This window comes from Phasianus colchicus, chromosome 10 (assembly GCF_987193195.1).
Source record: "Phasianus colchicus chromosome 10, bPhaCol1.hap1.1, whole genome shotgun sequence".
Classification (NCBI taxonomy): domain Eukaryota; kingdom Metazoa; phylum Chordata; class Aves; order Galliformes; family Phasianidae; genus Phasianus; species Phasianus colchicus.
In genome coordinates this window covers 24,204,152-24,221,591 of record NC_143445.1, presented here as the reverse complement: position 1 = coordinate 24,221,591, position 17,440 = coordinate 24,204,152, and the positions used below count along the sequence as shown (strand labels likewise).

Below are 17,440 nucleotides of genomic sequence, written 5' to 3'. Positions count from 1 at the left end.
CTGCTCAGTAAGAAGCAGCCCGCTCCGCCTGTTACAGCCAAGGAGGCAGAGAGAACCGGGGCGGGGCGGGAGGCGGCTCGCGGTCCGCACTTCCCGTTCGGTTACCGAGGCCGCGGTTGCTAAGGCGCTCGGCCGCCCTCCCCCTCGTACCTGCGGCCATGCAGAGCACCGGCAGCCGCTCCGCCGCCTCGGTGCTGGCCGAGCTCCAGTGGGACGATGGCTACGCCGTGCCCGTGGCCAACGCGGAGAACAGGGCGCTGGAGGACGACGTGAGCGCGGGCTGCGGCCGCGGGGCTGTGGGGCAGAGCCGGGGTTCGCACACGGCGGTGGGGCGCGGGAGGCTCTGTCAGCTCGGCCCGCGGAGCTCAGGAGCGCTCGGGAGGCGTTTGTGGGCTGCGAGTCTGCGGCAGGCTCGGTTACCTTGATCAGCAGCCGTACTTAATGGCTGCTTTTGCTGCTTGTTAAAAAAATGTAAACCTTTCACTTTGCTTCTTTGAGCAAGAAGCTGCAGGTAAAAAGCGCTCCCCTCCAACGGTTAGTTGACAGTTCTAACTCTTAAATAGCTGCAGAAGATGGAGAAAGAAAAAGCGAACCTGCAAAATCAGCTGGCCGACTTTGAAGAGCGCGTGGAAGCGATGACATCGCATTTGAAAAACGTGAGGCAAGAGTTCAGCTTCACCCAGGTAAACTGGCACACCAGCAGGTTTGTCAGGCAGAGCTGGGATCTGAGCGCCTGTCTGTGGCTGGCATCCCTGTGCACGGCAGCTCTGCAGGAGTTCCTCTGGCCTTTCATCTTTCACAAGAAACACAACTTTAACTGTGGTCCCCAGGGATGGCAGTTGATGGTCCATCAACAGACCCTCCTGGATCAAATGATGGTACCTGGAAAAAGCCAAAAAGGACACAGTTTAGATTTCTTTACTTGAAGATTTTAGAAAAGACAAAAAAAAAAAAAAAAAAAAAAAAAAAAAAAAGTCAAAGAAGAAAATGAGTGTTAAGGAAAAACATTTTTAAGCGTTTTAATAGTCAAGAGTTAATTGTGAGATTCTAAAGAAGAATGAGATGATAAAGGTGCAAGACTGCACTTTTGCTGTGAGTTATTGGCTAAAATGGGCTGCTCAGCTTCTAAAGAGTTCCAAGTCAAAGCTGCACACCTCTAAAGTTGAGAAACTGTCCTGCACCTGAACAACTTCCTGTCACTGTGCTAGCTGCGCATTTTCTTTGGAGAATGAGGAAAGAGGCAGCACTTACCATGCAAGAGAAGCCCCTAGAAAGTGACAGATTTGTATTATGTAGGGGAAAAATCCTGTCAAATCACTTTGTCAGAAAGATTAGACAATATACTGCCGTAGGCCAGCCTGGTGGTCTCTCTCAGCACAGAACAATAAAAGCATTTCATTCCCTGTACCTTCTGAATCTTACTTAAAGCTGCTGTGAGATTAAGACTTTTATTCTAAGAGACTACGATTTAGACTTTAGAAGATCAGTATCCTGAATTTAGGGTGAAATATCTTTGAATTGGGTTCCTAGGGGCTATACATGGTTGATCTGGGGATATCTGATACAATGTGTGTATAAAAAATATATATATTGTATTTACATACGAATGCATTTACATGACAAAATCATGTCCTCTCTTTTGGTTCATTGATGATGAGGGCCTGTTGTCTGTTGTAAAATGCTGAACTCTGTTATTCTCTAGTCTCTTTACAAAGCCAGAGAGAATGAAATTGAAACTGAACAACACTTTAAAGCCCTTGCTGAAAGAGAACGTGGACGTCTTAAAAATGATATCAAACGTCTGGAAGATGAGACTGTTTCCTTACGAGAAAAGAAAAACAGTCAAGAAGTAAGTTTCAAAAACTTTTGTAAAAGACCTTCTGTATTGCAGTTAAATTTTATTACTTTTGTCCTCACTTGCAGTTAAAGAAATAATATTATACGTCAAGATAGCTGTTTATAATTAAAATTTTTAAACTGTAATAAGGTAAATAGAATGACACTGAGGTTCTCCTTGCACAGACTGGTCCAAGCTTAGCAAACATTAACTAGATACTGAAAGATTTCACTTCTTAATGCCAGATACACAGCCACACATCCATATCCCTATCTTGATAACTCTGGAAGTTATTTTCTTTATGGTTCACAGATTAGATTGTTGGTGGCAAGTCTTCTTTCCCCCATATAGTTTCAGGGTATAATTTTGAAATGCAAAGGTTGCTTTACATAAAAAAAAAAAAAAAAAAAAAAAAAAAAAGCATCTTTATATTTTATTTTCTTATTTTTCTCAAATTATTTAAATTTTTATTTTTCATGATCTCTTTCTTCTCATTATGTCAGTTTGTACTCTCCACTCTCTCAGACAGGTTAGCAGAATGAAGATATCTTTGCTATTCAGCTGCATCCAGATACTATCATATTTATATCAGGAGGTCTCTTCACAGTCATACGGGATCATCTATAAATTCATACACAGGATAAGGATCTAAGAACTAGGCGCTAATATATGAGGGAGAAACTTCCTCCTGTGTTGCCTCAGATCAGTTTATTATGTGGAACAAACATCTTGCATGTGGGTATCACATGCAGGAATTGACATTTCTGGTTAAAATTTGTATGCTAGGTTTCTGATAACTTATTGCCTTGTTTCTTCTTTAGGACATATATTAGCACTTCTCAATTACTGGACACAAGAAAAACAAACAAAACCAACTCAAACCTACTTATCAATTCTGTTGACAACAATATGTGTGTAAACTTGCTACGGTGCTTGAAGCAGTTGTTTCAATTACTAATCAAAGAAAGTATTAGCTATTTAATATTAACCCTTAAATTTATTTCAAATTTTATTAGAACACTATAAATAAAACCATGAAGAAGTTGGAAAGCTTAAAACAACAGATGAACTGTGATGAGGAAGTTCTGGAGAGTTGGATACAGGAATCAAATCGCAAAGATAATGATATTATCACAATCCAGAAGTATGCACAACAAGATGAAGGGAAACTAGGAGTAAGTAGAAATGACTGCAATTTTCAGAAACAAAACCAAAAAAACATTTTTTTTTTTTTTTTTTAGTATCTAAAGACTTTGTTACGTTGTCAGATCATGTAAGATTGAGATTTTGTACATTTCAAACTCATGATTTCTAATTAGCACAAGAGTGCTTGTATAAGGCTCATTTGAACTTGAATAAGGCTCATTTCAAGGGTAAGAGAGAACATGTTTGACAAAAGATGAAAGGCATAACTGAAGACAGTAACTTCTTTCTCTATAAGGGTAACATTTAAGTTTGAAGTTTTCTGAGAAAGTGTACAAATAGTTAAAAAAAATTGGCTGACAATTATACTTAATTCAGTGGGAAGTTTGTTCAATAATGTGAGTCAAATTTGGAAAAGTAATGTAGATTTTTCTCATTAGAACTAACATTTTTAATATTACTTAGTATAAAATATTGCTATTTCATTAAAGAGTAATGAAGGATGGTATAAACAGACACTCCCATCACAAGCTCAGACTTCCTAATGGTTCGTTACCAACTACAATATTAATTTAGAACTATCCCTTCTTTTTAGCTTTGAAATAAGTGGGGAGAAATCTGATTTTTACTCATTAAATATTTAATCACAAAGCTATAATTTAGAGAAATAGTCTCACTGATAACATCTCCATTAGCAAGTCATACGGTATGCTAAGAATAGTTGAGTGACACAGCTGGTGCTGAGGAGTCCACGCACATTATGTACATGGTGAAAAGGTTCCTTTGGCCTAACTCCAGTCTGGACCCTAAGAGACAGAAGATTATGGCCTCTTGTACAAGAAAAATTTGGGTTCTTAGTTCTTTGTTCTCTAAAATACAATAAAATGGATGCATCAATAACTCCATCCTTGGTTGCTGCAGAGTTTCAGAAATTTAAGATATTTTAATATATTTACTTTTAAATACAGTCTATTTTCATATCATTTCATTTCAGGCACTAATCCTTCAAGTAGAAAAGTTGACCATGCAAGCAAGTCAGAAACGCAGAGCTCTTGATAATGAGCTTACAGAAACCATAACTGCTCAGGTTTGTCCATGAGGTTCTTGAAGTATCTTTTCATATACAATTTTTTTAAAACAAGAAATCATAGGGATGCTTTCTATTAAGCAGATGGAGCTCGACAAGACAGCAGAAGATTTTCGCAGAGTTCATCAGGAAAGGCAAGAAGTCATCAGGCAGTGGGAGAATGCAATACAACAGATGCAAAAAAGAGATCAACAGATTGATCACTGTGCTTTGGTAAAGCTGCTTTGCCTGATTTGTATCACTGTATCAGCCTACTTTTCTATCTGCGAGACTGAGAAATTTTGCCACTTACTCATGAGAACAATTGGTGGTTTTTTAGATGCTTAGTGTTCTTGTTGTTGACCTCTGTATTTTATTAAGATGTTTTCAAAGTCCGTATATTTCTGAAATGCAGTCAGAATTTATTTTGAAAGCATTCTCGCTCAGTGTAAATAATAGTGCTCTGCTTGATACTGTATCAGGTTTAATTTTCAGTCTGAAAATGCATTGCATGCCAGTTTCAGTACTTCTCTCTTGTATGACCTAAGAATCTAAGAAGCAACAAGATGGAGTGTTGTTTATTTCTTAGTGCAAAGACAGTCAGCAGCAGTGAGGGGATTATGTCTGGGCTGCGATACAAAGAAAGGAAAATAAAATAGTGAACATTTAGAATTTGAAAGAGTTAGCATTTCTACATCTGTGAACGAATGTACAAGAAGTCTTAACAGTAATCTGTCTTTTGGTTTTGCTCTAATCTAACACGTTACATAATGCAAGAAAACCTAAAGTGTTTTTCTCCCAATAGCTACTAGCAGAGTTAAAACAGGAGATGCGAAAGAAAGAAAGTGTGCTGAAAGAGAAGGCTTCCTTTTTAGTGAATGAAACTATTAATAATATGGAATATGAAAAACAAATTTCTTGCGCTGAGCGGGAAGCAACCAGTCTCCGGAAAGAGTATCAAACTCAGGATACTTACAGAGTTCAGCTGGAGAACGAGGTGAGGTTGTCCAGTCAGTTCAGAAAACGAGACTGAAGCATAATTTTGTAATTCTGATTAGATGGAAGAAATACATGAATAGCATTTACTTTTCTGTTCACATACAAGGCTCTTCAGTAGTTCAACAAAACATCTGTTCTTCTCAGTTTACTCTTGATTATTTAGATCTTAAGCCTGAATTTAATCCCTTCAACGATAGCACTGAAGAAAAGCAAGCATACGGCCATTGAAATGAGCTTGTCTTAAATAACACTATTAGATGCTTCAGAGGTTTCTTGCCTTTACTGTACCTAGACTCCAGTGTTGTATAAAGATGAGAGAAATTTCTTCCAAACAATTCCTGTCCTGTACTGCCAGGAATTATTGTTGATTGCCCTTGTAGTCAGATTAAAATTCTTGAAAAACATTTTCTTATAGCCTTCTAATCAAAGGCAACAGAATAAAGCTGCCCTGTGAATAGGAAATGTTTGACGTTTACACTTACATTTAATCTGCAATTAGAGCCAGAAATGAGCCACATTGCTTCATTACTTAGATATCTGCAGTAGTTCTTCCAGGAGGTAGTTCACGTTTCATGAATCTGTGCAGAAGGGGTACACTTAGATTACCTGAGTAAGTTTTCTCTTAACAAGAAAATGGTATTACTGGGCTACTCTGCAATCTTGGCAATTTAAAAGTTTAATAATTTAAAAACTTAATAAAATACAGTTGAATTAAGTTTGGATAGGTTTTCCATAGCAGGTGATTCATGTACTGATTTCCTAATTAATTTATTAGCTGGACATTTTGAAATCCACTGTGAACGGAACTGCTTCTCATCTAGAGTCTTTAAGAATACAGGTAACTAATATGAAGAAAGAAATTGAGAAAAAAAAAGCCAGGTAAGAAACAGACTTTTAAAAATACAGTTTGTAAGAATTACAGATCTAATCAGATCCTTCTTCTAGCAAAGAACCTTAAATAATGTTAATTATTAAAGCCTCCAGCCCCCTGGTTATTTCATGTCTATTTTACTACACTGTATAGTAATTTCTTAGTTAGAAAATATTCCTGGTAACCACTGTTTTTAAAGGGAGTGAAACATCCAGCTAGGGCTGTGGTTATCACAGGTTCCAGTTCAGTCTGTGTTATTAGGCAGCTGCTCAGTAAGATACTTGATGACATTTGATTTTAGCGATGTTTTAAGTGCAATGTGCATGCAACTTGTTAAATCATCTATTTTTTGTTTAGACTAAGCTTTCTTAAAGAAAGAAATGTAGGTCTTTCCAACACGTTGAAGCTTGTAACTGAGAGGACGCTCAGTTCAGAAGACAATGCTTTGAGGATGGAAGAAATGCTAAGGGAAGAAGAGAAAATATTCAAGGTAAAATGTTTTTATGGTTTCTACAAATGAAGATTCATTTGAATTTGCAAGCTCTTTCGAGAACAAACACTTAAGTTGGAATAATAAAATACTCCATTAAAATGAAAAACCTACTTGCTGCTACTTAAAACTGTTACCAGGGTGGCTAAACCATTAGCAGGGTTTCTCTACTCGCGTCTGTGGCGGATAACCTAAGATGACACTGAGCTTGGCAGCTCTGGAGCTTCAGGGTAGTATTTTAACTTGGATGCGCTATTCTTGAACAGTATTTGTAATGTATTAGTCAGAAAGATGCTTTCCATCAACATTAGCTACACATGACTTTTTGTGGCATCTATTAATTTGCTGTGAAGAGATGCTTACAGGAACAATGTGGATGAAATCTCACCATTTTACGCTTTAGTTCTCTGATACTTCTTCTATCTCTGCCAGTACACTGTTGTGCCACGAAGCTTACTGAATATCCTTGTGCCATTGACAACCACATTTAAAAGAGGGGGAAAAAAATTCTACTAAATCATTTAGATATGCAAGAGAGACTATGAAAATAAGGTCAAATCTTGATCCAGTTTCAGTTGATGAATCAGTAATTATTTTCACTACGTTCAGAAATATACCTCAAAATTGGACCCAGGAAATTAAAAAGCTTACTTCAGTTCCTCTGTTTGAGTATGATCTAGGGTCTACTGAAGTCAGTGCAAAATACTATAGTCCTTAATAGATTCAATACTAAATTTGCCTTGCTTTTTCCATCCTGAGTTTTTGATTAGGAACTGCACTTGCTGTCAAGTTCAGCTACAAAGAAATCTGATGTGCGAATCTGATTATGAGCTCCTAAAGGATCTAACTCATCTTACAACGTTACTTGAGGCAGCAAGATCATTCACAAGCAAAATTCACAATGCATACTTAGAAAATCAAAAATAAGTGCACTTTTAATCAATTTGAAGAGTGAATTCTGTAGTATTTGCTTTATTAATTAGAATGTGCATATTCAGACTCTGTACTGGAGCTGTACTAAAGGTAATTGAGCCTTTCAGAACAGGACTCTCAAAGGCAGCAGAATGCAGTGCCACTTACCTCATTTTTGCAGTGTACCTTACAAGAAACAAGTATACTGAACTGCCTGAGCCTTGGAAGTTCTTTTGGCATTTGGGGTGGTGGTGGGGAGTAGTGGAAGGAAGGGAAGGAAAAGAGCTGTCCTCTTGTTAAGGTTACTAAAAAAAAAAACCACAATTCTATTCTGTTTCATAACATTCCTGGTTACCCGAAATGTTCAGCATTGCCTTAGCCCTAACACAGCCTTCTCAGACCTCATTTATTATACTGATTCACTGTCAGTGGTAACTTACCTCTGTGGATAAGTACACATTTTTAAAATCATTTCCTTAAGTTCATATAGTAGCAGGGTAGGATCAAAGTTAAACCAAAAAACCCTTTCTCTTGAAGTCAGTTTTTTTTCTTGACAGCCATTTTGAAGACGTGTGAAATTCCATATTCTCATTAATGGATATAGTATTGAAATTTATTTTATCTCCCTACATATGACTAATAAATCTTCACAACTTATTTAATGATTAATTTGTCACTAGGAAAAAGAAGCAGAACTGAACCACCTAAAAGAAGTATTTTTCAAGAAAACTCAGGAGCTAAAGGTGCAGAAGGATAAGGAGAAATGTGTTCTGGCAGAAATTGAGGGAAGTCGAGCATCACTTAAAAATCTTAATAGCCGCCTGCGCAGACTTGATGCAGATGCATTAAAACAACAGGAATTGATATATAACCAGGTAAAATGTCAACACACTTTTCTATTCTGACTGTTCCCAGGGTGCAGTGAGAGTAAGTTGCTCAAGTTCTGTAATTCCTGTACGTCTCTTAAAATTCTTGAAATGTTGTGCAGTGTTAATCTGAAGTCTGCGTTTCTGTCTCTAGATGTATCAGTAAAATTGAAATAACTGAAACTTGCTGTGTATCACCTATGTTATGTTCATGTGTATTTTGTTACTTTTAGGATCTGATACTTTTCCCACTAATTTCTCAAATCAGTTCTTTTCTTTGATCCCTGTGAACCATGGACACCTCAGGGTAAATTTTTAAAGCAATACAAGAGGTACATGCCAAAATCCTTTTATTTACTAATTGGATTTTGTGCAAATTTCTTATGCACCACTTTGAAAATTTGCTCTTTTATATTGGCATCCACTGGTAACAGCAAGATGGCAACTATGCTGTAAGCTTCCCTTAGAGCAGACTGCTGAGCATGCTTTGTTATTCTTCTAGCAGATTACTTCTGAGCCATCTTTGCACATCAGTCATCTAAGAATATTCTGATAATGTTTTACATTTATGAGGTCTATAAGCCATAAATTATTATAAAACAATAGCTTAATTAGGTGACTGTCCTACAGCAACATTTAGATCCAGCATTCTAGCTTTATGGGAAGGCTAGAATTGCTTATCTCAGACTATGAATTCACTTTCAAATATTTTAACAGGATTTTTATATTCAGCAAGTACAGAGACGTCTGTCACGGTTAGAAGGGGAGGTTAATGCAGATGAAAAACAAGTTTTGGAAGAAAAAGTTGCTGAACTTAAGAAAGCCCTAGAAGAAAAGAAAAGTGCATATGATATTTTAAATGCACAGCACAAGAAACTTCAGGTATCTTCCTTAGAACATTAGGTTGATTGTTACATGTTTATAGCCTGGAGTATTACTGGAGTCAGGTAGTTTTATGAAGATGAATAACAAAGTCATGGCCAGACATGACTGCAGATGTTTTTATTTTTTTTATTAGACCAAAATACATGATTATATTAGTATTTTCTTATTGCCTGAAATATATATATTGTTTAAATAAGAATTAAGTACCAGACTCCAAATAAAGCAGTGACATCTATATTGCAACAGCACTCTCCATCAGGACTGCAGTGCTCTAGGCAGTGTTCATGTGGCAGAATACAGACACGTGGACAAAAGATGATTATGGCACCTGGCTCCAGCACTTAATTCTTTTCATTTAAATAAGCTAGTAGTTTTTTGTGCAACTTTCGTTAATAGAAATAAATTCAATGTAACTTAATTATATATAACTTAAAATTGAATTAAACAGAGTGATGTCCATTTCATCAAGAGAGCAATGGATAAGACAGGAGAAGAAGCAAATGGTCTGATGATCAAGATAAATGAACTAAATCTTTTCAATGAGAAATCAGATCAAGAGTTAAAAAAATCTAAAGCCATTAAGCAGGTACTATTTTGTATTTTTTCTAATACAAGGCACTGTTTTTCCCCCTAATGTACAGAAATTCATGTGAAGGCTGGTTGTCTTGCCTGGTACTACATTATATCTACAACAAACCCCTACTTTATAGTGTTACACCTTCCGTCCCCAATTTTTATTTGAAGTCATTTTCATCACTGTTATCTTACCTGCAAATAATAGTTTCTTATTTTGAGACCTTTCTGACACTTGATAGGAGATGATGATTGAAGATAATCTCCTAAAACTGGAATTGAAGCGTCTTCAAGATACACTCTGTAGTAAGACAGAGAAGGTTCTAACACTGGAAAAACAGAAGTTGGAATTAAAGAAAGCCATAGCAGAAAGAACTGAGGAAATTAAGATCCATAAGGCAATGCTGGATTCCCAGATCAGACTCGTGGATCAGGAACGACAACGTATAAGGTAACGATTATTTTCAAAATCTCTGGTGTAGCAACTCCAAAAGAACATTACAACTTAAAACTTAATTAAAAAATTTAAAAATCCTAACCAATTATCCTTCAGTTCTTTCATCTGAAAGTAATTGAGAAAAAAAACAAAGTAATTAAAAAAATTGCCTCAACTACCTTTTACATGTGAGCTTGTTTAAAAAAAAAAAAAGGCATTTTAACCAATTTTACCAGTTGGAGGAAGTGAGAACGAAGTAAATCATGCTGTTAGTCATATACTGTGACAGCTGAGGCTAACAAGAAATCTTCACTGAAAACTGCAGCACTAACCAGCATCTCTGTCCTCGCTGTCCATTCTCACTGGTCAGTGAGAGACTACAACTTATTGTGTTATTGAAGATCCTCTACAGCATTGAGAAGAAACCTCAGTTGCAGGCATTTTGTTTGAAGCGCGTGTTGTGTGTGGAAGTCTGCATTTTTTCAACATAATCAGGAAATGTGCAGTCGGTGTTTGGAGCATGAGAAAGTGTTCAAAGTGTTTAAAACGGGAAAATTGTTTTTGAAGAGGTCTTGATAAAACTGATTTATTTGGCTTGTAGAGTATGGGTGTTCTTTTATTTTTACATTAAAACACTATTTAGTTACCTGTTCTATATAGCAAAAAAAAAAAATCTGCTCAGCTATGTGGATATTCTTTCTTGCCAATGTATTGTAATGTAAAAGATGCCATCTGATAAAACAACCACTTAAAAAAAACTTTTCCCTTCTACAATAATCACTATGAAGCATTTGGAACAGGCGTTAACTCTTAAATACCAGTATCTGTATCTAGTAAAAAAATCAATGCTTTAGCAGCTGAACTCTGAAGTCTGGCAGGGTTTTCATTCAATCCTCTGCTAACCACACCCCTCCACCCCCAATAGGAAATTAGAATGATTTAGTTTGACTAAAGCTTAACTGCTCACCAGGAGTTCAGAATGGGTGTTTTTTCCTTTGATAATTACACAGCTAATTGATACTTCCATGTAATTTGATTTGAGGTTTTTGCTTGCTGTTGCTTACTGTCATCTCGAAGTGGCAATATTAAGATAGTATCAGCAGGGGGCAGCTTGCGCAGCTGCAGAATTTAAATGCCAAACCTTCAAACATTTTCAGGGAGGACTGTGGCACAGCCTTTCATAATGTTACGATCTGAAATGTGAAAATAAACTTGACTCATTTTAGAACTGAGAGATAACAGAAAATAACAGAGAAAATCACAGGTGACTGTGGCTGGGAGAACACAGAAAGCATCAAAAATCAGGAGTAGCACAAATGCTGCCTTACCCACATCCTCGTAGAGAGGCAGGCTCCAGGTCTAACAATAATTTAAACTGCTGCAGCAAGAACTGCACACAGAATGCTGCTAGACAAACTGCTGCTCATCTCCTTTATTTTTCCCCCAAATACTTCAGTGCTGAATTTCAAGATCGCCTAAATAAAATTGATAAACTGAGATGCAGATATGAAATTCTTACTGTTATAATGATGCCACCTGAAGGAGAAGAGGAGAAAACTCAGGCCTACTATGTAATAAAGGTATTTTATTATGTTTGTGTTCAGCTTAGAACAATAGAATCACCAAGGCTGGAAAACACCTCCAAGAAATATCATCCACTCCAACCACTCACCTATCACCAATATTTCCCACTAAACCATGTCCCTCATCTACGCATTTCTTTATTTCTTAGCTGAAATCCCAAACGATTTTATCTACTGGCTTTTCTTGGTGAACTAGATAGGTGACCTTGTCACAAAAGGAAATTAAGTTAGTTAAGCAGGACTTTTCTTTTGTGAACCTATGCTGGCTATAACCAATGACTATGCTGTTTTTGATGTTTTTCAGTAACTCCCAGAATAATCTCCATAATTTTATCAGGCAGCAAAGTGAGACTATCAGGCCTGCAGTTAACAGGATCTTCTTTCTTTTCTTAAAATTAAGACTCTTCCCAGTTTCCCATCAGCTAGGACCTCTCCTGATTCCCAAGACTGTTGAAAAATAATTTTAAGAGTTCTCACAAAAACATCAACTCTTCTTTCAGTAACTTGGAATGAATCCCCTTGGGTCCTACTGACTTATGTGCATCCAGCTTCTAGTACTGTAAATACCTACTTCTTCCAGCAACTCAAATCTCAGTCTAATCCTGACATAGATAACCTCAGCTTTACCAAAGCGTTTTAATCCCCTAAATATCAAATGTATTTTTCTCTGTATAATTGTCCTTATGTTTTTAGTATGCATTCAGTCACCTAAAATACCAGTTTTATTTTCAGGCTGCACAGGAAAAGGAAGCACTTAAGCGTGAAGGTGATGATTTAGATGCGAAGATCAGCAAAGCTGAAAATGAAATTGTAGCTCTTGAAAACACCCTGCAAATACTTAATAACTGCAACAGCAATTACCGAAACTCTTTCAAGGAAGTCTCTGAGACAAGTATGTAAAACGTAAATTACTGTTTGCTGTGTGAGTTATAGATGATGGTATAACTGCTATACAGTGGGGAAATTCAGTGGCACAAAAGAGTGAATCACAGCCAGAGACTAAACTTGTAGTAGCAAAAGGGAGTGAAATTCACACACTACTATTATTAGTTCAGCAAGGCTGAGCAGAGTAACCAGAGAAAACATTCACATTCTTCCATCTGATCTATGTGAACATCTCTAGGCCTATATAAATACTGTGAAGGAACATTTGGAGGAAGCAGAGCATAAAGATAATTACTGGAAAAATCATTAATGGGAGAAAGGAATGACAAGTGTGTAGATAGAGTTGCACAGTACAAAAAGCACTGCTTTCCCTGCAGCGCTGCATCTCACACTGTAACCAGCTCAAATTGCAGATACAAAACAAACTATGCCACTGATCATCTTCTGGTGTCAACTGAACTAGCTGGGTCACAAAATTCCCAGAGCAACTGGACTGCAACTCTAGCTCAGTTACAGCTACCTAAGGTACATGCACTGTAGTGAACATAGATTGCTTTAGCTAAGCTATCTAATATGGTTTTCACATGGAAGGGGAGAGGAAAAGTAGTAACCTCTCATCTGCGAAAATGATTAGGAAAAGCAAGAGACACTGCACATTTTAAGGTAGCATCGGCAGCTTACAATAATAAACTATAAACTCTTTCGGATATTGGAAATCTCAATTCTGGAACTTCACCTGTTGTTTCTGTCATAAACTTGTATTTTTTTCAGTGGAACATCCTTTATTTAGCTTATAAAAAGCATCACTGTGAGCAATTACATAAATTTAATCGTAGAAGATATTTAACTTACGTGTCTTCTGGCTCTGGGAACACTGGATTTAAAATCATTATCTTCCATAAAGCTAGGAAGTGATTTGGAACAAGTAAGGGGATATTACAAAAATATCTTAAACCTGGAGGTATCTGTAACATTTTAACACTACAAAGTAATATTCTGCAGTCCAACTACATTCAAGTACAACTTATTTTGAAAAGGAAAGTTGTGTTGTGTATATTAGTTGTTCAGCATCAACTCTGCCTCACTATTTGGGATCACAGGTGAGGAGTATGAGGAAAAACTGAAACTGGAAGAAGAGAAAAGGGTTGCTGATGAAAAATACAGATATAAACGAAGACAAGTCCGGGAACTTCAGGAATATCTCCAGGTAAAATATAAGCAAAAGTTCCAGTCAGACACGGCTGCAGCATGTAGTTCAATCCATACAAATCATATCATCAACATAATAGGAAATTCTGAAACAGCTTTTACCTCATTCTTTTTTACAACTTATACTTTGTATCAATATATACAATTTTTTTACGTAAGGCTCTACATATCCTGTAAAAAATTGCTTATTTGCATTTCTGTGAGTCGCAACAGTGGGCTTTTTAGGCACATATGCCTTACAGATTCAAATTCCAGATTCATGGTGAATAATGCTCTGTGCTGGCATCCAAGAAAGCAGTTACATTTTTGTAGCACATTGTATCAACTTGTCCAGTATTGCAGGTTTTAAAATGGACCTATCTTGCCTCCTCTGGCACTTTTTTGTCTATCAGCACTGAAGGTGTTCCAGTTTGTCTGTATTTCAGGTTAGCTAGAGAAAGCTAGGTGATTCTTATGAGGAAAAGGATAACCTGTTTTCAAGCTCCACATTGGAAACTTCTCTTGGCTCCACTTATAATCAGAAAGCATCCCAGGCCCTTAAGAAATAGCATCACTTAACTAAGATTTCAGACATTGAAGTTAATATATCTTTAAGCAGAGGAAACCTAAGGCATGCTGTTGTATCCTACACGATTGTTCTAAGCCCTGTAGGTCAACATTCTTTTTGCTTATTTTACCTCCACATCACATAGCTGTCCCTCTTCTTTGATGTCAGAAGTGTTACTTCTTAAGCTAGGTTTGTCTTCATTGGGCAATACATTCTAGAGAGCTCTTAAAGAATATACTTTCCTGCCTTTTTATTAATTTACTGAAAACAGCACCACCCTTATAGAGCTGATTTTTCTCACTCCAGCTGCTGCATCCCATCTCTTGTCTTGGGAAACAAATGAAGAATATTATTTTTCTTGGGATAGCTTGCAAGAGAAAGTATGGCACTGCAGTGTTTGGTATTACACTGCATAAATCATTTGTAGATGCAACTCCCAGCCACATCTGGAAACACATGCCTGTATTTCATTATTCATACCTTTAAAGTCAAAGGGAATATACTGAAATTAATTAGTGGTCCTTTTATGCAAGTATTTATCCATTGAACAGTCTGAGAGAGCTGCAATATCATTACTACTATTTGCTTGAGCTACATTTAGAAACAAGTAGTAGCAATAACAGATCCTCTGACAAAAACTGAAAAGATATCAGAACTGCTTTATAAATTAAAACTACTCTTCAAATGTATTTGCAGAGCATGGAAAAAAACTTGGATTCACTACTGAAGCAAGAGGCCATCTTCCAAGAGCAAAATAAGGAAAAACAAGCTGTTATATTGCAGCTGAACAAAGATATAGAAGAACAGAAGCCAAAGCTAGAAAGGGTTATAAAACAGGTTTGTATGTTGATTAACAACAACTTAGTGGTCAGCAGCTGTGCTGTGTTAAAATCACAGCACTTGAACTCAGCAGGTTTCTGCAAGGAAACTGCATCTCCATCACAGCATGTTTTAAACTTATGTTAAGTGTTCCAGACTCTCCAGGGAGATTCAGTCCCTAAAGAAAACTAAAACAGAAACACAGGAAGAGAAAGACATCGATCTCCGTGCATTGAAGAACTTCAGCAAAACCATCAATAAATTGTTGGCCGATGTTCTAAACGCAAATCCTGATTTAACCACATCCTTTCAGAAGTACTTTCACCAGGTGAGCTTTTCAGTTAACTGCCACTAAAATCCTGATTTTTATCAAGGCCTACTGATAAGGTGTCTTTCAAGGGCAACTGCCTAATTCAGCAATAAAGTATACTTACAGTACAACAGCAAAAAATATGCTCATCAGCTTTCAATATGCATTTAAATACAAAGCATTATAAACTCTCCTGCTGTGCTGTATCCTATTACATAACTTTTTTTTCTCCTCCAAATTTTCTAGTTCAATCTAGAGCTGCCGACAGTTGTTTCTGTTGGAGGTAGTCAAAGTTCTCGATCGCCATCCACACAAAGCTCACTATCTTCTAGCAGGTAAGTGCTAGCAGTGTCCTTCCGTGGGGGGTGGGGATGTGCTCAGTCATTTTAAACCTAAAGTTAGAACATCAAAATTATTCCCTACATGATAAAATTCCTTACTCTTGCAGGTTTTCTCAGTCTTGCCTCTGCTTACTGAACACTCTATGGAAAGTTTCTCCCTCTTTCTGTCTACTAGATTATTTTTAGCACAGAATTAAGTTTAAAATACACAGTTGAAAATGAATTAATTCTTCTGCAGTTTTTGTTCTGTTTTTCTAATTATGCTATCACTTAAAAGTGGTTTCACATACAAAGTGGTCTCACAACACAAATTTGAGCTCCAACCAGACTTGGCACTTAAGTGTGAAAACTCCCTTTCATAATTAATCAGGAAAGACAGGCCTATACTATTTAATTGTTAATTATCTTTCTCCTCTCTCCAACGGACATTTGATTAACAATGCATGAAACATACTGAATCAGTTGCCATCTAACAGCATTTCCATAGGTTACTTAAGCCGTTAATGTCAATGTCTGCAAAGACTTTTGTAGTGCATTTCCCTAGAACAGACACTGATTTTGTATACTGATGAGTAAATTTTTGTTTTTCAGGTCCTCCAGAAGCACAAATTCAGGCTCCAGTCAGACTTCATTGCTCAAAGTCATAGACTTGAACTTATCTACCAACATTCCTGCAGAAGCAGCTGCTGCCAGTTCACCACCATCCAGCAGAACTAGCAACTCCGACAGTTAAAATCGTAACTCTTAAGTAATCTTTTGAAGGCCACAATGAAGGCTTCTAAATTGTTTAAGCTAAAACTTGATTTATGCAGGTCTGCTGGCAATTAGACCACTGTAATTTTAAAATTAAACTTATTTTAAAGTAAGCAATATATTATTTACTATAATGGATGTTTTGCTGAAGTTAACGTTTAAGTGTCTTTCTGATTCTGCTGCTGAAGAACAAGACCTGTGAAGACTTTAGAAACCAGTAATTCACATTCTCAATGAAAATAGCTTTAACATAACTAACATTAATTTTAGTTAACTGGTATCTCACAATTACTGCAGTCTGCACAACTCAGAACTCCAGGTAGTCAGCTGACTGCATTATGCCTATCCTGTGCTTGCAAAAGCTGCAGCAGGGGCAATAAATCTGTAAAGAAGGATCAAGCTTAATCTTAATTACAAAGATATCACATATTTCTGTAACCGTCTTTCTTACCTTAACAGCAATATGGAACATTTGCAACAAACTACACAGTAGTATTTGTGCATCATTTCCAGGTTACTCTTAACTTCTCAACAGTCATCTCAGATCTTACCATAATCAAAAGATGATGATGCTATACAATAGTGCAATTGAAGTCAGTAAAACACTATTTTGCAAAATTACATGGTACCTTTTTGGCAACTGACATATTAAGAGTTACTTTGCGGAGGTGCAGATGAAATGAAATCCAACTAGTACTATACATCATTAGCCAGATGTTAGCTATTACTTCAGTAAATAATATAATAAATAATAATGAATTTATTCTTACAAAAACATTAGAGAACGTGTTTGATATACTCAAAGAGCACAATGCATTTGTCTTCTCCCAGACACTGGAAGGTTCAACTCACTAGAGCTGCACATAAATAACCACTGCACCTGTGTCAAACAGCCCAGCAACATTAACAAAAACC

The 17,440-nt window shown here is 36.8% G+C and overlaps 1 protein-coding gene and 1 long non-coding RNA gene across 2 annotated transcripts; one reads left to right on the top strand and one right to left on the bottom strand.

The window, feature by feature from the left end:
* The first annotated feature begins 136 nt into the window (after positions 1–136).
* On the top strand, positions 137–17,438 carry CCDC39 (coiled-coil domain 39 molecular ruler complex subunit). Its single transcript, XM_031614544.2, has 20 exons — positions 137–269; positions 564–683; positions 1,703–1,849; positions 2,854–3,012; positions 3,975–4,067; positions 4,152–4,280; positions 4,852–5,043; positions 5,821–5,924; positions 6,274–6,406; positions 7,999–8,193; positions 8,902–9,066; positions 9,518–9,655; positions 9,885–10,093; positions 11,535–11,658; positions 12,394–12,553; positions 13,647–13,753; positions 14,999–15,139; positions 15,270–15,449; positions 15,678–15,766; positions 16,364–17,438. Exons 1-20 carry the CDS (start codon positions 159–161, stop codon positions 16,503–16,505), a joined length of 2,838 nt encoding a protein of 945 aa, XP_031470404.2. The 5' UTR covers positions 137–158; the 3' UTR covers positions 16,506–17,438.
* On the bottom strand, positions 677–9,916 carry LOC149916675 (uncharacterized). The gene is made up of 4 exons (XR_016469833.1): positions 9,838–9,916; positions 5,528–5,623; positions 5,023–5,096; positions 677–882 (listed from the first exon to the last, which is right to left on the bottom strand). It is a non-coding gene; the product is annotated as an uncharacterized LOC149916675 (long non-coding RNA).
* Positions 17,439–17,440: the final 2 nt, after the last annotated feature.

Excerpts from the sequence above, each read along its gene's own strand:
- CCDC39 (XM_031614544.2), top strand. The coding sequence starts at position 159 with ATGCAGAGCACCGGCAGCCGCTCCGCCGCCTCGGTGCTGGCCGAGCTC. Across the intron at positions 4,281-4,851 it reads AGATTGATCACTGTGCTTTG|CTACTAGCAGAGTTAAAACA; the intron begins GTAAAGCTGCTT and ends TTCTCCCAATAG. Across the intron at positions 9,067-9,517 it reads CACAGCACAAGAAACTTCAG|AGTGATGTCCATTTCATCAA; the intron begins GTATCTTCCTTA and ends TGAATTAAACAG.